The 25,039-nt window shown below is 36.9% G+C and overlaps 1 protein-coding gene and 1 pseudogene across 1 annotated transcript in view; both read left to right on the top strand.

The window, feature by feature from the left end:
• Positions 1-3,543: 3,543 nt before the first annotated feature.
• LOC117394593 (melanopsin-A-like) lies at positions 3,544-4,570 on the top strand (annotated as a pseudogene).
• Positions 4,571-13,053: 8,483 nt separating this feature from the next.
• Positions 13,054-25,039, top strand: part of LOC117435341 (protein disulfide-isomerase TMX3-like) — a 31,716-nt gene continuing 19,730 nt past the window's right edge. The window contains exons 1-9 of the mRNA XM_059020404.1: positions 13,054-13,169; positions 13,302-13,353; positions 13,870-13,909; positions 16,369-16,492; positions 20,474-20,519; positions 21,009-21,089; positions 22,204-22,303; positions 22,603-22,680; positions 23,034-23,100. Of these exons, the coding sequence (XP_058876387.1) occupies positions 13,139-13,169; positions 13,302-13,353; positions 13,870-13,909; positions 16,369-16,492; positions 20,474-20,519; positions 21,009-21,089; positions 22,204-22,303; positions 22,603-22,680; positions 23,034-23,100 (619 nt within the window). The 5' untranslated portion in view covers positions 13,054-13,138. The remainder of the gene's footprint in view (positions 13,170-13,301; positions 13,354-13,869; positions 13,910-16,368; positions 16,493-20,473; positions 20,520-21,008; positions 21,090-22,203; positions 22,304-22,602; positions 22,681-23,033; positions 23,101-25,039) is intronic.

The following is a 25,039-nucleotide window of genomic DNA, read 5'->3' as shown; positions in this document are numbered from 1 at the left end:
GGAGCTTTTCGTACGGATTTGCAATTTTCACTGTAAATTATTCTAATAATAGTGAATAGTAAAATAAATGCTTTCAGTGCTGCATCAATCTGTGCTGTTGGATTTTCTCAACCAAATTTGTCTATATTCTATGTCTAGTTGGATTTCGATGTAATGAAGCATGAAATGATTTTGGCTCCCAGAGTATATTTATTCCCACCATGCATTGTAATTTATTACAGTGGAAAAACAGAAGGTATGGTTATCTGTGAAAGGAAGTAAGCTGTCACACAAAACAAAATATAAAACCAACAACCGTGTTACTGTCATATGTATATGGGTGAAATAATGGCACACAATATCTGGAAGAGCAAAACTGTATCAGCAATCGAGTAATGGAACTTAATGCTGCTGTACAGGGGTGTGAACTTATTAAAACATAATCCCCTAAATTATACCTCTTCCTATTACAGAAGACAGTTAAAATGCCAAAAAAAAAAAACCAAAAAACCATAGAACCATCGGACAGTGTATCAGAAAAGTTGAGTGGAAATGTGTTTTCCGAGACCTGTACACGCTCAGGCAAGTCATTTATTTTTTTCTACCACAGCACAGTCGCTTTCTAGTCAAGCTTTATTTTAAGGTGCATGTTTTTTCGTGTATTACAACAACTAGCTTACCAATAGGTTAACAGCATTGGTGTAGTGCCAGCGTTTCTTTTTATTTTATTATTATTTACTTATTTTGTATTCAATTAATACAAACACATAATCCTTAATCATGGCTTCAACCCTGAATTGTCAGAGGGAATAGTCTAATATTAACCTGACTGTCAAACAGCTCACAGTGAATAGGCTTCAGTCACACAGGAAAGGCTAGTAGGTACGTTTCAATTGGTTGAATTGTTAGCTTTTCATAACAATGTATTAAATGAAAGGCAGCCAATTCAACCAAGCCAACAGTACAGTAAACGCCCTTTTCTCTGGTAGGTTACTTTACTCTTCACTGAAGTTCTGTGTTACACTTAGGCGTAAGTGCTGTACCTTTTTTTTCTCTCAAATGCCATTCAACTTTTCTTTATCAAATCTGATGAATTAAATAATTAAAATACTACTAATAATAACAAGTTATCCTCAAATATCAGAAAGGTCATTGTATGTGTGTGTGTTATGGCTTAATTTAAATGTAAAGCATGTTCTGGTTTTTCCATTTCAGAAGATAAGGTCAGTAATTTACCACTCGCTGTCACTGAGTGGTCTTATTCCTTTCATTTTTGTGACAGTTGATTTTTATGCTAGTTGATGTGCCACTCAATCATTTTAAACTTTGTATTTTGAACTGATAATATCAAAAGAATGATGATAAAAATGTTGGTTAGTGTTAAAAAGTGATATTTATAAAGTCATTTCCTATCTAACCTATACCATTTGTCAAGAAATGTCATGTATTTTTTTCTTTAACAATAAGTTGCTACGTACTTCAAATCTGCAGGGACTGGTGAGTCCATTCAATCCTTGAAAGTAAATTGTTTGTTGTGAAATCTCAGCTTGAAAGCCCATCAGGTCCGAATCAGCAAGTCTAGCTGAATAGCTGTGAATTCTGTAAAAATCCTCTACAGGTTTTTTTTTTTGTTTATTTCAGATAAAGGTCAATGTTGTGTCTTTCCACAAACTTAAAGTGTCTCAAACCTGCTCTTGAGTTGGTCACATTTAGGACGGTCAAGAAAGGCTAACATTGTTCCTGAAGTGACAACCACAACAAAATAAGTAGGGCCCAATTTTGAGGAAACAGGGTAAAATACTAATTTAAGGACAAATGTGCTTTATGCGGTGCCATCCCCTTCATGTTGTGATTTTGAAGGGAGTTTAAGCTGGGTGCTGGCGGAATTCTGTTAGCACTGACCAATGAAGAAAAAGTGGAAGGCAAAAGCCGCTAGCAAAGCAGGAGCAACTGACATTCCCTTTAAGAAAATGATAATCCCAGTGAATGCCTTTGCTAGGATCTTAATGAACAAAAAGCTGCTCTTATTGCCTTAGCACCATTTATGAATTCAGTATGTAGTAGTATTTATGTGCATTCATTGAACATTCTTTGCATATGTGACAGCAGTGTTTCGTTACATTCATAAACATTAATTCTTTTTATTACACAAGCAATTTTTTAAGCAATTTTTTCTTGGCAACTCAAATTGACAATTAAAATTGACCGTGTGTCACTAATTGACAACTCGAGTTGCTAGAATAGACCGCTGCTCTATTTTCAATAAATTTTTCTATGTGCTATGTGTGTTTAGCCAATGATATTGCATTTTCTAATCACTTGATTGCACTCTCAGTTTTGCTAAATAGAAAGTATGGCTACAGACAAGTGTTCGCATGAGAAAACTTTGCAATTGGGTTACATAGCAACATTCTCAATTTTAGAAAAACACTAGAACTGGTCTCATCTAAGCTGCCAGATATTACTGGGTCAGAGAGAACAAAAGGAGTATGTAAATATATTCTATTTAAAGACTAAAACATAAGAGGATTTAATAATTGAAGAATGTAACATACCATTATTTTCAGATGTTTCAAGTGACTTTCAACAAAATCCTGTGTATCCTAATGGTTAATGCTTTCATCAGATAATGAGTCTAGCCCATATATGTCCTATTTCTTTTTTTTCTAAAGAATGGTAACTCCCAATCCATTTCCCCACGTCTTATTCACCTGCCCTATATAACAGATCTTTTTGTATTCGGTCAACAAATAAAAAAAAAAATGGTTGATCTCTCAATAGATAAGGATTAGAATTAACCACTACTAATCACAATATAAGACATGGATTAATAGTTAATTATATTAGACAAGTGAAATAAATTGGGCTAAGGGTAGGGGTAGTCAGTGTGATATGAACTTCAATCTGTTAATTAAATGGTAACCATAATTAGCATGGTGGGAGGGACTGAACATATGTGGGCTCTTACATATATACTATATATATATATATATATATATATATATATATATATATATATATATATATATATATACAGTATATACCGTAATCCTTCGAATTTAAGACACCCTTGAATTTAAGACGCAACTCAAATTTCTCACCCTGAATTTGAGGAAAAAACATCCAATTAAATATGCATTTACAAAGATACAACCTCAATTACGCATATGGAGGCAGTTTGCGTGCGTCTGCTGTCACACAGGGCATTACAGTTATGTTCTGCTTCTCATTTCCAGTCGTGATTACTCACACCTGTTTTTCTCCCAATTTGTGCTTGGCGATTTTAATACATGCATCACTATACTGTACTCGAATTTAAGACGCAGGCTATTTTTGAAAACCCTAAAAGTGCGTCTTAAATTCGAAGGAATATGGTGTGTGGCTTACCATTCGCTGCCGTTGATCTGAAAGACATCTTAAACCTGCGATCAACGAGACCAGTGAATACAGAGAGCAGAGGGAAAGGAGGATTGTAGTATTTTATCAAGAGCGCTGGCTTGCTTTCAGACTCTTATAATGTATACACATATTTTGTTGTTTGTTTTGTAGTAATATTATAAGAGAATGAGTATTCCGTCTATTAGAAGGGGTTTCTCTTGCCCCTTTAAGGACCCCAACTGCAGTGGGATTGTGGAGGCACTCTCAACTTGGAATGATTCAGAAGCTGAGGCCTACAAGCTTGTGGATCTGATCCCGCTTGCTACTACATTGCCAACGGTGCCAGAGGTCACGTAACTGTTTCCTACAGTGGATGTTCAAGATCATGCTCGCTACACCATAGGGGCTGTCATTCTCGCTGTGGGGATAACAGGCATGCTGGGTAACTTTCTGGTGATTGATGCTTTTTGCAGGAGTAAGAGCTTGTGGACACAAGTGAATATGTTTATTATAAATCTGGCAATATCTGTCACCCAGGCACCCATCTTCTTCATCACCAGTCTCCACAAGCAATTCGTAGAAAAGGGCAGTGAGGTCTATGCGTTATGTGGTGCGCTCTTTGGGATCTGCTGTGTGATCACGTTGATGGTGATTGCAGTGGATCGTTACTTTGTAATCACACAACCACTTGCATCCATCAGCGTGTTGCTTACCCTTACTGGGGTCTGGCTCGATTCACTTGCCCGGAGCCTGCCACCATTCTTCGGATGGAGTGCCTATGTTCCTGAAGGTTTACTAACATCTTGTACCTGTGACTTTATAACCTTTACACCTTCAGTGTGTGCCTACACCATGCTGCTATTTACCTTTATATTCATCATCCCGCTGATCCTTATCATATAATGCTACTTCTTTATCCTCAGGGCCATTCAAGGAGTCCCAGAAACAGTACCAGAGGATGAAGATCGACTGGAAAATGGCAAAAATGGATTTGATTGTTATACTACTCTATGTAATCTCCTGGTCACCCTACTCCACTGCAGCACTCACTGCTTTTGCTGGTTATGCTCACATCCTGACTCCCTACATTAACTCAATCCCTGCTATAACTGCCAAGGCACCTGCCATTCATAACCCAATCATTTATGCCATCACCCATCCAAAATACAGGATGGTGATCGCCAGCTATATCCCTTGCCTGGGGTGCTCCTGAGGGTTCCCCAAAAAGACTTGTTCATCTAGTAGCTGATCGATACGTCTCTCCACTGTCACCAGCCAGTCTTCTGATCTGAGCACTGCAAACCCCTGTCTCTCCACAGTTGGCAGGTCTCCATCGAGATTGGAAAGGATGAAGCTAAGATTGCATAGGTCAAAGCCAAATCCAAACTGAAATCAATCTTTTGAGAAGGACTCTAGTAATGCCAATGATATTTCTGGTTGAAATTAACCAATCAGAGAGTAGTTCTCTTTTTGTTACCGGGACCTAATTTGCATGCTTTGGTTACATTATGTTGTCTCATTATTAGTGATATTGGAAACATCTTGTCCATCTATGCCATTCCAGTATAGATTGCTTTTTATTATTGTATTTTAATATTTTAAAATAATGTAGGAACGCTATGATAAGGTGTAATTGAACTGTGATGTGTATTACTTTAACATTTTATTTTATAAGCCCACTTAAGGACACTTGACTGTGCCTCGTGCGTCACAATGCACCTCACAAGGAACAGATGCAATCCACACTTTCTTGTGTGTTATTCCTTACATAACCCCGGCATCTCCATTAATGTAAAGCAACTGTTTTACTGGACTAAACAGACCAATATTAAACCATTCATTCCCAAAGTGGGGGGTAGCAAATTTATGTAAATATGCCATACCCTCTTGATAATGAAAGCTAAAAGACCACTTATTCTCGTCCTTACCATTTCTTGGCTGTTTTAAAATCAATTGCATTTTAAATAAAAATTTACACTGACACATAAAGGGTTTTTCATTGCTTTGTATACGTTAGATCCTGTGAAATTGGAGGTCTTCTGCCATATATGTTGGAATAACTTAAGTCAAGAGATGTTCAGATAATTTATCTTGTGAACTGTCTGAGAGTTTCAGGGTTGAAAAAAAAACACCTCATGCTAAATTAACTCAGTATCCATGAAAGGCAACATCTGGTGTCTGATAAAAACATTTTTTTTATTTTTTTTAATTCTACCCAGTTTATAAAGATTTGGCATTCTTTAAGTCAGTTTGTGCTAATTTACAGTACACACATCATCACACCTATCTCTTTAGTCTTTAATCTATTTATCAAACCTTTTGACCATCAGGCCCATAGGTATCCAACTGTATCCACAGTTTAACTTGAGTTAAATAAACAACAACTCATTGTTTACCAGATGCAACTGTGATCAGCTAAGAGTTTAGCAGGCCCGTTTTTTGGTATTAAAAGATAATAAAAGGTCATAACGCATAATCCTTCTTTAGTAAACTTTTTTATTGTGGTTTCAACAAAGAATTCCTACGGAATGCAGACTCATCTGTACTTCAACAATATAAACATTAAATACTATATAATTGTCATGTATCTATACTGAAAATAGCACTCCCAGAAAATGACTTACCTTACAAGAAGCCAATGTGTTTAAGTACCAAAATGTGAATTCACTTGTTATGGGGTTATTTTTATTGCAGGCACTGTAGTGAAATATCTTGTGGGTGACTCACACATGTCCTTGCATAAGATGCAGGCATATCAATAATATCCTACATTAAGCCTTGAGAAATGAGTTTAGTAATTATGCATATTATCACCAGTGGATTATATCAGACATCAGTGAAAATTAATTAAGACTGTGTCAGTGTATATTAATCTTGGCTTTCGTGGAACCACTGATAAAAAAAAAAAACCTTTGTATGTGCTGCTAAGAATAAAATGTAGCCTAAGTAGTCACATTTAATTATTTATTATAAATTGATGGAGTAGTATCTAAAGAAAAATCTGATAACATATAAAGATATACAGGTAGTGGACAAAAAAATTGAAACACCTGGGTAAATGAGGGACACCAAGTATATTGAAAGCAAGGGCTTCCACACAGGTGTGGCTCATGCGTTAATTAAGCAAATAACATCCCAGCATGCTTAGGGTCATGTATAAAAATGCTGGACAGGCCTGGTTGCCTATAATTATGGCTAGCATGGCTGCAAGAGGAGACCTCAGTGACTTTGAAAGAGGGGTGATTGTTGGGGCGCGTTTGGCAGGAGCTTCAGTGACCAAGACAGCTCAACTTGCTGATGTTTCACGAGCAACGGTGTCTAAGGTGATGTCAGCATGGAACAGTGGGTGGAAGCGCATACTCCAGGATCGTGATATCTGTGCATTAATTCGAAGTGCAAAGCAAAACAGGCTAGCAACTGCAGATGACTTGATCGCAATTTTCAACCTGGGGTGCGAGCAGCCAGTTTCATCAAATACCACAGAGCAGGATACCATAGTGGCCCAACGCCCTATTAAGTGACTTTACGTTGGTGTTTCCATTTTTTTTTGTCCAGTACCTGTATATATATCCATAATATTTGAACTGAAAGGTACATTTGGGCATGTTTTTTTTTGGTTTATGACTTTCAAAAATCTGATTCTCTGGAATACACTAATTGCCTGAGACCACGCCTGAGGCTTGTTAGGGTTGCTCATCCTCATCCAAGGTTCTGCAGTGAATGTTTTGTTTTCCACAACAGCAGTGCGCAGTGGCCAAGTGACTGCTCTACAACAGCAATCCTCATAAAGATGCCTAAGCCATAAACTCATGTCTGTGTAAACACAGATTACAGTTTTTCAGCCAGGTGGGAACAGGGGTTCTGAAATCCATGTTTCTGCTTCAATCTTGTCAGGAACTAGGACATACTCCACTATTCTCCACTATTCCATGCAGCTCTAACATCAATTTAATGTACCGGTAACAAAAATAAATGTACTCAGCCTTTCCATCACTAATATTGTTGAAGATCTCCACGATTATGTATGTAGTGTACTGTAGTATGTCACAAGATTCAACAATATCTGGAGTCACCAAACCCTGAAAACACATGTAGCAAGATGTTAGTCACAACCACACAAACCTTTTTCAAAGTTTATTTTTGCTATGTGAATATATTGTATGGACTTGCGTTGCTGCCTTTTTGCACTTGGATTAACATGGGAAGAAAACTTTCCAGTTTTGCTAAATGTACCTTGTATCATTGACGAAAAACTGACTTTCAATCCTCATATTCATTTGGTTGCTAATACTTTTATCTATCTATCTATATATCTATCTATCACAGTATATATAATGCTGTGCAAAAGTCTTAGACATGTTGCATTTTTCTAATCTAATGAATTATGAGCATCAACATTTTACTCAAAGCCCCCACTAGTGTTTTCTACTATTATAACAACCTTGACTTGCATAAGAAGGAAAAACATTGAGCGAAATAGCTTGCATCACTTGATTTTCAAGGTGTGGTATCTGAAGCATAAATCAACAAGTACAGAGAAACATCATCTGTAATTGACAAACCCAGGACTGGAAGACCCAAAAAAGCTGTCTAACAAGGATGAGCAATACTTGAAGATAATATCCTAGAAAGAAGACAAGCGTTGAATTGACAACAGAACTGGCAGAAGGCACAGGTGTCGTTGTCTGTCAAGTCAACAGTACGAAGGTCTCTCTTGAAATCAGGACTTAAAGGATGTGTTGCAGTAAGAATACCTCTGTTAAGAAAGGGGAACAAGACTAAAAGACTAAATATATGCACAAGAACACAGAAATTGGACTATGGAACAATGGTCAAAGGTGCTTTGGACTGCTGATGGACGGACAACAACACCTGTGCCTTCTGCCAGTTCTGTTGTCAATTCAACCCTTGTCTTCTTTCTATTCCTTAAGGATATTATCTTCAAGTATTGCTCATCCTTGTTAGACAGCTTTTTGGGTCTTCCAATCCTGGGTTTGTCAATTACAGATGATTTTTCTCTGTACTTGTTGATTATGCTTCGGATACCACACCTTGAAAATCAAGTGATGCAAGCTATTTCTCTAAATGTTTTTCCTTCTTTATGCAAGTCAGGGTTGCTATAATAGTAAAAAAAAACACTAGTGGAGGCTTTGAGTAAATTGTTGATGCTCATAATGCATCAGAGTAGAAAAATGCAGAGCAGAAACATTTTTTTTCTAAGGATGAAAATGTAGTACTTCTGGCAAGGTTCTGAAAAAAATGTAATGCTACTGTCTCAAATATTTTTTATAGCATCTTAAAGACAGTGTGGTAAAAATTGTAATACAAAGCCTGGCTGTGGGGTGGCATTTTTGACAAAGGGGTTAATAAGAAATAGCCAGAGTGTTTTATTTCATGTATCAGTTAAGGGAAGTCTGACCATTGCAAATTTAAAATAATGTATTGTGTCTGCACTGCCACCCGCTGGTAGCGTATCGTAAATGTAGAAATATGCTGGATGTGCATGGGTTACTTAAACTAAAGTGCTCAGACAGCACACTGTGATTCATAGTGATTACAATTTACAAATAATGCTACTGCTATGGTGGTAATGCTAAAAGCATGCTCATACATCATTTTCTTTAAACAGTTATCTTTATTTGGAAATAAAGCCCTCCAGAACTGGAAAACAGCTTTGACTTCTTGAGACAATGTTTTTAACACTGATCTACAGTAAATGCCCTGTCTACAGTTTCCATACTTTGAAACAACAACAAAATGCTGGAGGCTAGAAAAAATAGCTTAGCAACAGCTTATATTTCCATGTTTCAGTATATTCATTTGGTTTTGCTTAGTTATTCTGAAATGCTTCTGAGAATACTTTGTCTTTGTCTTTTTAGATAATCATCCTCCAGACTGCTGCTGAAAGATAATGCACATTTGTTGGAGTTTGTTGTTAGTATGTCCAGAATGATACCAAAGTCATTTATACCCCGTTTACACTAGCCACTTTTAATCAAGGTTTAGTTTTTTTTTTGTTTGTTTTTTTGTGTGTGTGTGTGTAACCGCAGTTGTCCCAGGTCTAGCCATCTCAAAAGTGGCCTGCTCCAGAGCGGGGCTCTGTGACAGCTTTGGTCTGTTTTGTGCTCTACTACGAACGCATTGTTCCCTGAGTCAGCTCAAGTTTGCCACGTACACTCGTAGGCAGTGCCCCTATTATCAGCTTCAAACAGACACAGACAACAGCAACACAAAGTTTGGATTGTTACACGGACAACAGAACCAAAGAATATCTTTGACAGAACTCTAGGAGAGAAACAGATGCAGTGGATTCCAAAATACAAACAGACTTTTATATTTGTGCTATAATGTGAAAAGACATTTAAAGTGTATAATTTATGTGGGATAAATGTGAAAAAAAGCCTAATTGCCATAAAACTTTGTCAGAAATATTATTTTTCACACATATCTACAAACATAACCTGTGATCGTATTTTGATACGTATTATGAAGAAATGTTTGGTTTTGTGGGTACCTGTATCTAGAATTAAACACAGTAAAGTCAGTAAAATACACATTTTCCTTCACAAAGTGAATACAATAAGAAGTAACATGCTTGTTTACATGCATCAGGGCACTAACAATGATATAATTTGAAAAATAAAGCTGAAAGCTTGTGGAAGTTTAATCAATTTAAATGTATAGGCTTTATTTTTCACAGTGTATCATCGTAAGTGTCATGATGTGAATATGGGCATATACATTAGCTCACCCGGTGGCACTCTGTGGTCACTGAATGGTTGTTAAAGGCAACAGTTGACGCTCCCCGAACTGTTATTAAGCTCACCGATGAACCACCAGATTCACTGGGCTAGAAAGCTGGTGAGATTCACTAAAACAACATGGACGCCACCATGGAGACTGTCAATGTGGAGTGTGGGGAGACCAAATTAAACATTTTAATCGACTGATGGCAAATTGTTTAGGAAATGGTAAATAATAGAAGTCCTACTGAAACCCATTCATTTATTAACCATTCTCTTCCATTTAAGTAGTCAAGTCCAAAAGCAAAGATATTTGAATTTAAGTTGATGGAGTTTGTAAAGCGGACACTATTATCTAACCTTGGTGTTTAATGTCATTGCAATTAAGCCATAAAAAGAGTACTGCTTAGCATAATAATAAATACACACACACAAAAAAAAAAATCACACGTCAAAACCTTTGTATGAATTTACTATTGAATGTAATTTAGCAAGTTACAGGCTGCACAAAAGACTATAAAATAGTATTTAATAGAAGAAATTTCCTATAACCCCTCACTTAGAATAGAAACAGCATTGGTGTGTATTATTCAATTGTTACATGATATCACATTATTTTTACATACAATTACCCATTTATACAGTTGGGTTTTTACTGGAGCAATCTAGGTAAAGTACCTTGCTCAAGGGTACAGCAGCAGTGTCCCCTACCAGGGACTGAACCCACGACCCTCCGGTCAAGAGTCCAGAGCCCTAACCACTACTCCACACTGCTGCCCGAAAAAAAAATAAAGCAGCTTGTGAGCATGGAGACAATTATTATTATTTGTTTATTTAGCAGATGCCTTTATCCAAGGCGACTTACAGAGACTAGGGTGTGTGAACTATGCATCAGCTGCAGAGTCACTTACAACTACGTCTCACCCGAAAGATGGAGCACAAGGAGGTTAAGTTACTTGCTCAGGGTCACACAATGAGTCAGTGGCTGAGGTGGGATTTGAACCGGGGACCTCCTGGTTACAAGCCCGTTTCTTTAACCACTGGACCACACAGCCTCTTGATAGATTTGTGAAGAGCAAGAAAACCCTGAAGTAAAGAGTGGAGTCAGAGGCTTGTGGCCACACTACTGGGAATTGCCAGCAGTTGCCAGATTAGGCGGGTTCACGCATACATGCCAACAGTCCCTATATGGTTGGGAAAGTCCCGATTTCCTAGCATATGTCCATAGAGTTAGTGAAAACCACACCCTGTGCTTTTCATGCGGCTGACACATCTGTTGATCACTAACTTACCGGTATACAAAGGTAAGAACGCTTCATTGTGTCTATGTTTACTGTCATGATGGATACGTCTATTATTACATGATTGTGTTTTTTTTTTGTTGTTTGTTTTTGTCCCACTGAACAGTTTCCAAATGTTGGCAAGTACGTATTAACAACATATATATTTTTATAAATTTAGTCGTTGCCAATTATTTTTCCCAATTTCGGGAGGGCGAAGACGAACACACGCTGTCCTCCGAAGTGTGTGCTGTCATCCGACCACTTTTCTTTCACGTTGCGGATTCACCATGCAGCCACCCAGAGCTACAGCGTCAAAGGACAACGCAGCTTTCAGGCATCTCACAGGCAAGCCCGCAGGCGCCAGGCCAGATTACAGGGGTCGCTAGTGCGCGGTGAGCCGAGGACACCCTGGCCGACCTAACCCTCCCTCCTCCCGGACGACGCTCGGCCAATTGTGCGCCGCCCCCTGGGAGCTCCCGTCCTCGGTCGGCTGTGGAATAGCCTGGACTCAAACTCGCGATGTCCAGACTATGGCGCGTATCCTGCACTCCACGTGGAGCGCCTCTTATTGAATGTGCCACTCAGGAGCCCCCATTAACAATATTTTTAAGGAAAATACTAAGCTATATGATACACAACCCGTAGTGTTTACATCACTGTTATCACACATTATAACAATAACAAGTATCAATATCTGTGGATATGACGTACATTGCATTTGGGTAGCGTATTGGGCTACAAACAATTTCTAAAAGGCACAGGTGTTATTCAAATGAGAATTTGTTGTCAAGGGTTTTACTTGATTAAAGAAAAACGATTAATTGACCGTATTTCAGGTGAATGTTTAGTAATTACCAGGGATCCTAGTTTTTCGAGAAAATTATTCGACAAAAAAATTTAAAAAATCTGCGTTATTCCACAATTAGAAGGCTAAAATGGAGTGATGTCACAACATACGCTCCTGATTGGGCGGGTTTTTGTAAAAAAAAAAAAAAAACATTTGGCAACCTGATTGCCAGTTGCTCTAATGTGCAGTGTGTGGAAGTCTTTCTGCGGATGTCATTGGAATCTCAAGTGTATTTTTTGCGTTGAAGCAACGGTCCCAAGCTATTTTAACAGATCGCCAAACCTTTCACCTGTCATTCTAAAAATGGCTTTCTTTCTGTCAACAGCAAGTATGCCTGGCGCCGCAGAACCGGTGTTATTTACACATCAGAGTAGTCTGATAAATAATCGGGACCGATAATGCAAGTTTTCAATGCTTCCAATCGTTTGAAATTATATATGCAATTCGTATGTTTAACACTGACCAGAAAACCCGAGTCCACCAGTTGCTTTGCCAAACTGTATTTAAATTGGTAAAGCGTACATATTGAAACTTTCTGTAATTTTGAAATATAATCATTTTCGTTAGCACACTATGAACCTGCTGTACACCCTTCCTTGCAAAATAATTTCTGAAATATAAAGAAGGTTGTTACAAACTAAAATATCCTGACACAGACGTTGCGTTCACGAGAGGCAGACTTTGCTAAGTCTGCGCAGATTCTGCAAAGATTCTGAAAATTCATTGGCTAGTTGCTCGGATTCTGTGCAAATTCTGCGCAGAATGACGAAAGTCTGCGTGTCGTGAACGCACCCAGAGATTTTATTGTAGCCACTCCAGACACCCTGTGTCGATGACGTGACGTCTGCGCATGCTTGGTAAACTTGGTTTAGTTGTCGGTTTCCTGCCTGGTGCTTCCTCCTGTAAAGATGACAGTAAAGATCAGTTTGTTCTATGCAGGTAATGTATTAAAACTGTGATTTTTTTCTTATGCCTCTTGTAATTATGTGTATACACATCGCTATTACGATGTTCGCTTTCATTTTTAATTTCCAGTTCTATTGAAATGCATTTTATCTTTATTTTGTGCAGCCGCTGTTTGCACTGCAGTGGTCTCGGCTTTTGTAGAAGAGCTGGATGACTCGTAAGTAATTCGATTGATTTATTATTATTATTATTATTATTATTTTAAGTCGTTGGTGTTGTCAAGTCGTGTGTGTGGTTATGACTGGAGGGCAGGAGGAAGGTACTAGGATGGGTTAGTGGTACCTGTAGCGACGTGTTTATTTAAATTATCGGTAGCGGCAGAATTATTATTTTCAATTTAGGTTACAGACATTATTTTGTTTCATGTCATCAGGTCGAAAATGACATTGGTAGGTTTCTAGCAGCCTACATATTTTTTTTCAATCGCAGTATATAGTTACCTCGTGTTAGCAACTTTGATAATGACTGCAGCTTTATCAAGGAATTTACTTCGCTAAAATTTCGTTTCACATGCTCTTGAAAACATTTCTGCTGGAACTGCTGTTGAATTGTAGATTGTATTGTCACACACTCTGAAGCCATGTGTCAACGGTTTGAATGTATTTTCTATTTAATATGATAATCAAAGCAAATACACTGATTGTGTGTTTTGTTTCTGCTTTGTTTTTTTCAGCTTTAAGGATTCAAGAATGGGTGATACTTGGTTAATAGATGTAAGTATACAGGCTATTCCCAATTCTATCCAAAGTAGATTTATTTCAGAGAACAGGAAGCACTTTTTGTAGTTGCGATTGTCCCAGATAGATTGGGCTTACTTTATATTATCCCAACAGGAACTATACTCTGTCCGTGTTTGTTTAAGGAATAATCAGTCATGCATTCATGTTTTTATACTGGTGACACTAAATGGGACCATAACAATTGTACTGACGTTTTCAGAGGAGTTCGCTTACTGTGCTGTTTGGGACATGTGTGCTGTGCAAAGGGGAAAAATCAACTTTGAGGTTCATTTGAGTAAATCTGGTAACTTAAACAAGACATAAAAAAAAAAAAATAGAAGATTCAATAAGGCTATATATATATATATATATATATATATATATATATATATATATATATATATATGTATATGTATGTACAGTACTGTGCAAAAGTTTTAGGCAGTTGTGAAAAAATGCTGTAAAGTAAGAATGCTTTCAAAAATAGACATGTTAATAGATTATATTTATCAATTAACTAAATGCAAAGTGAGTGAACAGAAGAAAAATCTAAATCAAATCCATATTTGGTGTGACCACCCTTTGCCTTCAAAACAGCATCAATTCTTCTAGGTACACTTGCACAAAGTCAGGGATTTTGTAGGCATATAGTCAGGTGTATGATTAAACAATTATACCAAACAGGTGCTAATGATCATCAATTCAATATGTAGGTTGAAACACAATCATTAACTGAAACAGAAACAGCTGTGTAGGAGGAATAAAACTGGGTGAGGAACAGCCAAACTCAGCTAACAAGGTGAGGTTGCTGAAGACAGTTTACTGTCAAAAGTCATACACCATGGCAAGACTGAGCTCAGCAACAAAACACAAGGTAGTTATACTGCATCAGCAAGGTCTCTCCCAGGCAGAAATTTCAAGGCAGACAGGGGTTTCCAGATGTGCTGTCCAAGCTCTTTTGAAGAAGCACAAAGAAACGGGCAAGGTTGAGGACCGTAGACGCAGTGGTCGGCCAAGGAAACTTACTGCAGCAGATGAAAGACACATCATGCTTACTTCCCTTCACAATCGGAAGATGTCCAGCAGTGCCATCAGCTCAGAATTGGCAGAAAACAGTGGGACCCTGGTACACTCATCTACTGTCCGGAGAAGTCTGGTCAGAAGTGGCCTTCATGGAAGACTTGCGGCCAAAAAGCCATACCTCCGACGTGGAAACAAGGCCAAGCGACTCAACTATGCACGAAAACACAGAAACTGGGGTGCAGAAAAATGGCAGCAGGTGCTCTGGACTGATGAGTCAAAATTTGAAATATTGGCTGTAGCAGAAGGCAGTTTGTTTGCCGAAGGGCTGGAGAGCGGTACACGAATGAGTATCTGCAGGCAACAGTGAAGCATGGTGGAGGTTCCTTGCAAGTTCGGGGCTGCATTTCTGCAAATGGAGTTGGGGATTTGGTCAGAATTAATGGTCTCCTCAATGCTGAGAAGTACAGGCAGATACTTATCCATCATGCAATATTATTATTATTATTATTATTTATTTCTTAGCTGACGCCCTTATCCAGGGCGACTTACAATTGTTTAAAGATATCACATTATTTTTACATACAATTACCCATTTATACAGCAGGATTTTTTACTGGAGCAATCTAGGAAAAGTACCTTGCTCAAGGGTACAGCAGCAGTGTCCCCTACCTGGGACTGAACCCACGACCCTCCGGTCAAGAGTCCAGAGCCCTAACCACTACTCCACACTGCTGCCCATACCACTGCTGCCAATAGCAATACCATCAGGGAGGCATCTGATTGGCCCCAAATTTATTCTGCAGCATGACAACGACCCCAAACATACAGCGAAAGTCATTAAGAACTATCTTCAGCGTAAAGAAGAACAAAGAGTCCTGGAAGTACTGTATGTATGTTGTAGTTTTTGAATATGTTCATACAATCTACTATACTTTTTACATTCCTAAACATTGTTTCTGATTTTCTTTTTAAAGTGGGCTTATAAAGTCATGTTAAATATTAGACACTTCACCCAGTTTCTTAGCTACTGGTAACGTTTTGTAGATTGTTAGCAGCCTCATTAGCAGAAATAGATGAAGGATCTCAAGAGATGTCTGTTCGTAAACAGTCCTAATGAAATCTATTGAGAATTCTTAGCAATAACTGGGGTGTGGAGTCTCAACTTTCTGTACAAATTACTCTTTTATATTATCTTATTCCAACTCTCCTGAATTTCAGTTACTGTACCCTTAAGTATAATAACATCTTCCTAAGCTGCACATGTGTAACTGGAAGAAACATCAGACCTTAGGGATACAGTTAAAAGGTTTTACTTTGTTGGGGTGGGGGTGAAGCAAAATACGTGCTATATTTTATTGATGCAGTGAACAGAATGACTCTTCATTTTCTTGCTAGCTGTGCTGCTATTTTAAAATATGTCCTTCTTTTAGTTCTATGCTCCTTGGTGTGGCCACTGCAAGAAACTGGAGCCCGTGTGGCACGAGGTGGGGGCTGAAATGCGCAGTTCTGGTTCACCTGTGCGAGTTGGGAAGATAGATGCTACTGCTTATTCCAGTAAGGACAGTTACTTCTGTCTCTTTGAATCGTATCTGTTTAACTAACTGCCCTCAGTTTTTTTTTTACGCAAGTTTCATACTTAGCAGATCTTATGTATGCATCACACACAAGAGTGTGATAACTATCCTTTATCTAAATCCAGTTGTGATGGATAAAATACATGGGGATTGTATTCGTTTTATTATTTCAATTTAAATCCAGGCCCATGGAGGTTTTATAATTGAAAATGAATTATTTATTTGGTGACAATATATTTAGATACATAAATTTATTAATTCTCTAAAAATTTATAATTAAGTACACTGATTTATAATAAATAATTGTGACATGGTGCAAATAATTTTTAAAAAAAATCTTAATAGTTGGAGAATCTCTAGTTTTACAGTTTGTTTAAATAAAATTAATTATTTTAGATGGAAAAAAAAAAAAATATTTATCAGCAGTTCTCTTACACCGGTAAGTGCCTTTATTTTAAAAAAGTAGATTTGACTAAATGTCACGTGTGAATTTATGTTCCATGAAGTAGTCACTGGGCTCATTTCTTTAATATATTTTTGCTTGGAAACATCTATGCTCTAGCATATCCATTTCTAAGCCAGTATTCCTCCAGGGAATTAATTAAATGGCTTGACTAAGGTAAGGTCCCTGTTGTGTAATAAAGGATGAGACTTGCTTGATATAGTGGAACATATGGAAGGGGTTAAATCCTTTTAATGAGACTGTAAACATAGTCAAAATCGTTTCCTGATGAAACATATGGTGCCTGGTATGCACATTCAGGGTAGGACAAATCACTTTGTAAGCTAATGGCCATTTGGCCACTAGCTTTCAAAACCTAGTGGCCAAGTGAACTTTTATGGTGGCCAACATTTTCAAACGAGGACAATAAAAGGAGACATGTATATGTATATGCACGCTTTGTTTTCATGTAGTAGGTGTTTATTTACTATCTTCAAATTGTGCGAGGGAACCTATATACACTTGATGTGCCAGGGAACTAATTCCATACAATTCCAGGGAACTATATTTGTGTATAAAATGCCAGGTAACTGTATACATGAAATGCCAGTGAACTATTTACATTAAATGCAAGGGAAATATTTACATGAAATGCCAGGGAACTATTTTCTATGTGCATAAAATGCCAGTGAGTGATGTATATACATAAAATGCCAGGAGATATAACTATATTAATCAGATGCCAGGAAGATAACTAAATAAAAACTCCAAGGAAGTGAACATATTTCTTTATTTTTCAGTTACTGTCATAGACAAGCTGGCTAAAATACTAACACTGTTAACTCCGCCTCTTCATCTTTTTACATTGTCATTTTCAAGGATTTGGCAGATGTGGATTTTCCAAATCCAGATGCAAATAAATTTTACTGTTGCTTCAGTTTCTGTGACATTTTATTTAGGGTAATTAAGAGATATTTTGAGAGTTTTTTTTTTTTTTTTCTTTAATTTCCTGTGGCGTCTAAGCTGATCAACCGAGCGAATCAGGGAAATTCAATGGCCTGTAGCGCTGCAGCACAGATCTCTTTTTTTTTTTTTTTTTTTTTTTTTAAGCTGTGTAGTTATTTTAACTCCTGTTCCACAAAAGGATTGGCTCGGAGAGATCAACAGGGCGGTGCAGATTCTGACAGTGAAGTAGAAAGCCTTTATTGCTGTAAATGCTTAGTCATCAACGTGGCGACTTTATGGTAAAATCTACTGGTCATTAAAATTGAAGGTTACATTTCAATCAATCAATCTTTATTTTATATAGCGCCTTTCACCATCACAAAGCGCTTTACATTTGGCAGATGTACAGTAGTATACTACAGTATATGTAGTACTGCACATCACCTATCTTGCGTGGCAGTTTTAGCTAGGGATGCACAGATTGTGTTTTTTGGGGGCTGATTCATATTATCAATATTGCATATCAGTAAATGGCAGACACTGATTTTCAACGCAGATTATTTTACTGTATGCATTTTGGTACATTCTTCCAGAAGTTAATTTAGCAAAACACTGGTAACTTACTAACTTAATTCACAATCAACATTCACTGATGGGTGTATTTACTAAATAGTGATATTAGAGATAAAACCTGAATTTATAAATCTGTGTTTAAGCTTGCCATGTTTACAGATTGTATTGCCTTTTTCATATTGCATTTCTGTTTAACATTTCAAACATGAAATACAGCTGACTGAAACTGCAATTTGATTGGTAAGACATAAGAGATATATTGCTATGCACACTGCATAAGTGACATTTGCTGGCTCCCAACATTTATGACCTTTACCTACCGTACCACTGCATAGATGCCGGCTCACAGCAATACAGGAAGCATCAGCTTTCATTATACAAGACTTTGTTAAATTATATTTATGAAGCACTTGTCCTACAGACCACTGAATATGTTGGAAGCACTTGTCCGTCCAAATGTTTGACTGTTGCTGGTAAACAGATAAACCCTGCTTAGACTGACTGGGTGCAGGAAAACAAGGTTTCCAGCTCAATTTGGACATAAATAATATGAAAAACATACATCAGCATATTTTGTACCAGTGACACGTTTATTCATCCAGTCTTTAGTAAGTTGGAAATATTCCCTTACCATTCTCATTGTTTACACGATAATAAAGACTTGCCTGTTTCTTAAGGGGACACCCTTATAAGTGCAAGTATAATGAAACCTCTATTTCATGTGACTTAAACATTCTGAATACACGTGTCTTCAAAAAAGAGGATATTCTATGAAAAATCTGGAGTGAAAAGTTAAGACACTGATACAGAAGTGTCTGTCTGACCAGAAGGGTTCACTAACACATGATGATGTGAACTGCCCCCAGCCGATTCTCCCCCTTAACCCCTCGGGAGCTGAAAGACCAATGCAGCACTCCCTGTGGGTCCACAGCCAAGATCGAGAAGGTGTGAGCGGGATTCAAACCAACTTTGCATGACTCGCCCACCACTGCAGGCAGTAGTGCTTTTACTAAGGGAGTCATTGAGGACTCCTTGTATCTAGACCATTGTTGTCCAATAGAAGCTGTCAACTGGATATGGCAATGCCGTTTTAGCCGCGTGCACATTTAGTAGAAAACACCTTGCATACACTTACACAATGCAGATAAATGTACTTCACCACTGTAAAATAAAAAATGTGTTCTATGTAACACAATTCTGGTGTTCAAACAGGGACAACACAAGTTTTTGGCAAAATCAACATGCAACAACACCAATGTTGTTTTTTTTTTTTTTTTTTTTTTTTCTGTGTCGAAGTCTGTGTTTACATGTATAATTACTTAACAAACATCTATTACCATTCAGTATGAAACTTTGCAGTCTTTCTCTTTCAACAGAGTTTGTAATTTGGGCATGAACATATCAGACACACACATCTTAGTGCATCTTCTAGGTTTGTGTCCAGCAGTTGCGGGTGGTATTTTTTACTTGATCAGAGTGATTGCTGAGTGTTAATTCTCAAAACTGGATATTCACCATCAGTCAGGGCATTTTGCTACATTTTCAGCACAGTCGCTCTGTAGTGTTTCCAGCTCCAAGGTGCTGAAATCCGGTGTTAAGGGGGATTTTTACACACGATTGAATGAGGCGTGTGACACGAAAAATAATCTAAAAAGGCCTTGCCTGTATTTCACTGCTGTCTCTTCACAGCAGTGTTTGGCGCTCACATTGAAATACGTGGTAAGCAATATTGTTTTTGCTTTTCGCGTCACTTGCCTCGCTCAGGTCATGTGTGTTAATCCACCTTGTACGCCATTTTAGCAGATAACCAATAAGCAGTTAACTAACACGCACTACTTTTCGTCTTCCCATTTTACCAGCAAACGCACAGAAAGGTGAAAGTATACATGCACATGCTGTGCAAAAATGAGTAGACAATTATAATAGCCTTTCCTATGTGAAAAACGATGTGATCATACCAGCATGGAAACATTCTGTAATGGTTATACATTTGTTTTCTAGGTGTTGCCTCAGAACTTGGAGTACGTGGTTATCCAACTATAAAACTGTAGGTATAATCGCACCACAAGTGTTGAGAGTTAAAGCATGAAAAACGTTCCTGTATTCGCTATGTAGTGATTTATTTATTTTTTTTAAAAGTAGGTGTTTGTTGGTTGTTTATTTCTTATGTAAAATTTGTGTTACACCTGAAGAGGAAAGCTAGTGTGTGTGTGTGTGTGTGTAGATACAGATATAGACATAGATTATAGATAGGTAATCTCTATCAGTTATTTTAATAAACAGAATCAGCTCTGGATCGAAGTTTGGAATTGGATTAATTAAAATCCAGTAATAGAATGACTGGGCAAATCACCCTGTTCTGTGGTAGTTGGTATAATGAAAGCAACACCAGAAACTGCAAAGTTGTTTAATTTGTTTTTAAAAAAATCCCATATATTTTGCTTGTTATATATCTCTATTTTATTTAATAAGTGATTGAAGGTTTATCCTTTAAAACTGACAAGTTGGACTTTTTTTTTTTTATTCAATCCCAAAGGTTGAAGGGAGACTTGGCTTACAATTACAGAGGACCAAGAACCAAAGACGACATAATAGAATTTGCTAATAGAGTAGCAGGGTAAGTTCTCCCTCCTGCGTAGAATATACATTTGAATGTAACTGGACACTGAACTATGAATACTGATTCTGATTTTGTTATTTCTATACAGATATTTGGTTAAAAAAAATGTTGAATTAAAATAAGTAAAGGTTTTATTTTTACACGGAGGATGGGGATAGGGGGCAATACATCAATTTTACATTACATTTTGAAGAGTATTTAAGAAATCTTAAATCCTGAAATTGATTCTGCCCTACAAGAAGACCACAATGTGTGTTTCATGCTGATAAAGCAGCTTTGAAAAGGATCTTTCTTTCTTTCTTTCTTTCTTTCTTTCTTTCTTTCTTTCTTTCTTTCTTTATTGCCAATCTAACTTTTTTTTTTCTTGTTTTAAAAGTGTTAATGAACATGGTAATAGTTGAGCCAGACGAGACAATAAATAAACAGGAAATACTCAAAGAAATTACATATATTCCCTTCATACAGAGAAAATGGGTCAATAGTAATTTATGAACATAGATTTGTCAATATAAATGTAACAGCTGTGATGTTGAAAAAGATATAGCATGTTCAGGAACAGTTTTTGTCAGGTATTAGTGACTCAATTTTGAGGTGAAATCTGATTTAACCCTAATTAATATTAAAAAAAAAAAAAAAAAAAAAAAAAAAAAGTTTGTGGCGCTCAGTAGTAATCTATTGTATAATCTGTTGCATAATATATACTGAATCTACATATTTTTGATGTATTTCACTTGTTTGCCCACAAGTGGGTGCTAATCACATGTAATATGAATATTGACGAGTGAACTTTAAAAAAATATTTATTTTAATGTAAAATGTTACTATGGAATTACATAAATTGGTGTTATCAACATTAAGCCTAGTCCTAGGAAGATTTGTTTTTTATTCATTCAAATGGATATTCAGCTGCTGTAAATGAACTAAAATGCATTTAAAGGGGTGCTCACCAATACTGCAAAATCACATTTCTTACCTGAAATTACATCTTATGCTCTGTCAGTACAACCATAAGCATTTTGATCACATTAGCCTCATCATTGCAACCAGTATTATTTCAATACATTTTATATTTAAAAAAAAAAAAATAATCTTAATTCTGTTCCCTTTTCAGGCCAGTTGTTCGTTCACTTCCCAGCCAACAGATGTTTGAACATGTGCAAAAGAGACACAATGTGCTTTTTCTTTATGTTGGTGGAGAATCACCATTAAAGGTTTGAGTTGTGTGTGTTTTTTTTTTTTCATTTCTGCATCAATGTGTATATGAAACGGTCCTTCCTAAAATAATATAATTGGTAGTCAACAATATTTTTTTAAAAGCTGGACTCGATTTTACCAATAATAAGTAGAAGAAACTAAACTGCTGCGTTTGCCCCTTTGGGTGAATAGCTTAATGTGTCATTGTTGCTGAATCCCTATCAAAACAACTGTGTGTTAGTTTTTGCTATGTTTAAAATAACTTTTTTCAGAACTGAATGAAATGTGCCAAATGATGCTGCACCTCTTTTTTTAGGAGAAGTACATTGAAGTGGCATCAGAGTTGATTGTGTACACATATTTCTTTTCTGCTTTAGAGGAAGTTTTGCCTAAGGTATGTATGTCCATATACAAAAAGCACTGACCTCAGTAATCTCGCCACAGTTGAAGTCTTCCAGTGTTGTGTTTGACAACACATCCTCACATCCTTTCTGTTGTTTATTTATCTTAAGAAACAGAGCATTCATTTTGTTTTCTTGTTAATGTCTGTTTTTACGGTTTATATTCGAATGTGTTCTAAAACTCTTGCAGTTTCAGTGAGCATTACATTTTGCCGTGTGAAATGTGCAGGAAGGTTGATTTTTTTTTTAAATGATTTAAAATGGTGCCATTACAACTCTCCCAACTTTTAATCATTTTAACAGAAAGGAGGAAGAGTTTGCTAATTCTTTTAATGTTGTGTTCTAGCATGTGACATTACAAGAGTTACCTGCTGTGTTGGTCTTCAAGGATGGAACATACTTTGTTTATGATGGTGAGTTTATATTACTTTATAATCCAGGGCTGGCATGGAATGTGAAACAAGCAATGTGATTGGTCGAGCAAGGTTCCAGCTGTCCGTATATTTGATGGATACAGACAGTTGGAGCCTTGTCACATATGCTAAATTACTGCGCTGCCTCACAGAATTTAAAGTATCAGTAGCCATCTTTCTTAGTTACAGATGTACACAATAACTATGAAACTGAGTGACCAACTACCTGCAAATCCCAAAGTAGTAAGTAGACATGCTGATTTGGATGAAGAACAATTCAATGAAATGGAAGAAAAAAAAATACCAACATTTTTTTTTTTTTGCTGTCTTTATACTCGCTCACCCCGACTTTGTCACTTCAAGTAATGTATTTTTAGCGGTTTGTAAACGCTACAGAAAAAACACAAAAAGACAGTTCTGCACATTATCCACCCCTCTGACACAGACCTTGAACAAATTCCTGAAATCTGAGACGTTGTTGAATATATTTTTATTCCTCCCGTCTGTTCTGCTCAAACAGTGTGCCTGCACTGTCAGTGACACGAAAAAAAATAAGTCTGCGCCGTCTCAACCCCTGGTGTATATTTTCAATGGCAATGTACACAATATAAAAAATAGATGTACTTTCTTTTGCATGTTTTAATAAAATCAGTTTCCTCAGATTACTTTAGTGTGTAGTTCAGAGTTATTGGCATAAGGAAATAAAAAAAAAAAAAGTATGATTTATCCTTTTTTTTTTTCTTCAAATCCACTGTTTTACTTGGATTATAAATGGAATAAGGCCCTTCAGGGTGTCCGTAAACGTTAAATGTATGGACTTCTCGGGGGTTGGAGGCACTCGACTTTGTCTCATGCTGCACAACATCCCGAGGCGTCTGTATATTAGACATATACGAACACCCTGGCGGGCCTTACTGCATACTTGTACCAGTTTGGTGATGGGGATGATAAGTGCAAAATCTAAGTTCCACGTCATTTAAAGATGTTAGAAGACAACAACAGCAGCCTGTGCATATAAACACAGACAGGATTGTCATATTAATGTTTTATATATTTAAAAAAAATACTACTTGTTTAACACAAGAAAAAATGCAACAGTTGATTACGGTCTTAACAGTAACATTAGTACAAAAAAGTTTATGAAAGAAATTACTTTAATTACTTCATTTTAGTATGGGGAACATTTTTACAGAACTAGACGGTTATAATTTTGTTCCAAGTACACCATGGTTTGGTGATGAAACAATAAACTTGTAATATAATCTCTTGAGTGAATGAACTAGATTTAAAAACAAATGTGTATACATGTTACACAGGACACTGACATAGAATTGAGTTTCTTCAATTGTGTCACTAGGTTTCTTTCAATACTACTGTAAGTGCCTCTATATTGCATGTCACTATACAGAAGCAACCAAGCAGCAGACTTTATACCTAGGTAATGTCATCTCACCAAACGCGGAACAATACACTGGACACAATGCTATACAATACACAGATCACAACACAATTGATATAATATACATGTGATACTTGTGCTGGTCATGATGGACTTCCATGTAATAAAAATATATACTGGATTCTGCCGAGTCAACGCCCAGGGGGGCGTAAAGTTGTCATAAGGGGAGGTGGGGCAGTGATTCAGATGGGTGAAATTACAGCCATTATTGCAGAGGGAGTATTTTTAACATTCAGTAGATAGAATACATTTACAGTTAGGCATGCTTAAAATTCAGCACACAGTCACGATAAAGAATCAAAAAGTGCAGTTAACATATTTACTGACTGGTGAAATACAATTCAAAGCTGCTGCAGTATGTCAACTGTTTTGTCATTTCAAATCGTTTCGCATTACAGACATTAAACTTAAAAGCTACAGTGTCTAGTGCAAACCCATATCATGAAAAAAAACATTTGTAGGTGAAAAAAGCTAAAATAA

The sequence above is a fragment of the Acipenser ruthenus genome, chromosome 3 (assembly GCF_902713425.1).
Source record: "Acipenser ruthenus chromosome 3, fAciRut3.2 maternal haplotype, whole genome shotgun sequence".
In the NCBI taxonomy this organism is placed as follows: Eukaryota; Metazoa; Chordata; class Actinopteri; order Acipenseriformes; family Acipenseridae; genus Acipenser; species Acipenser ruthenus.
Note: the sequence above shows the minus strand (reverse complement) of the source record. Positions and strands in the feature narration are given on the sequence as shown.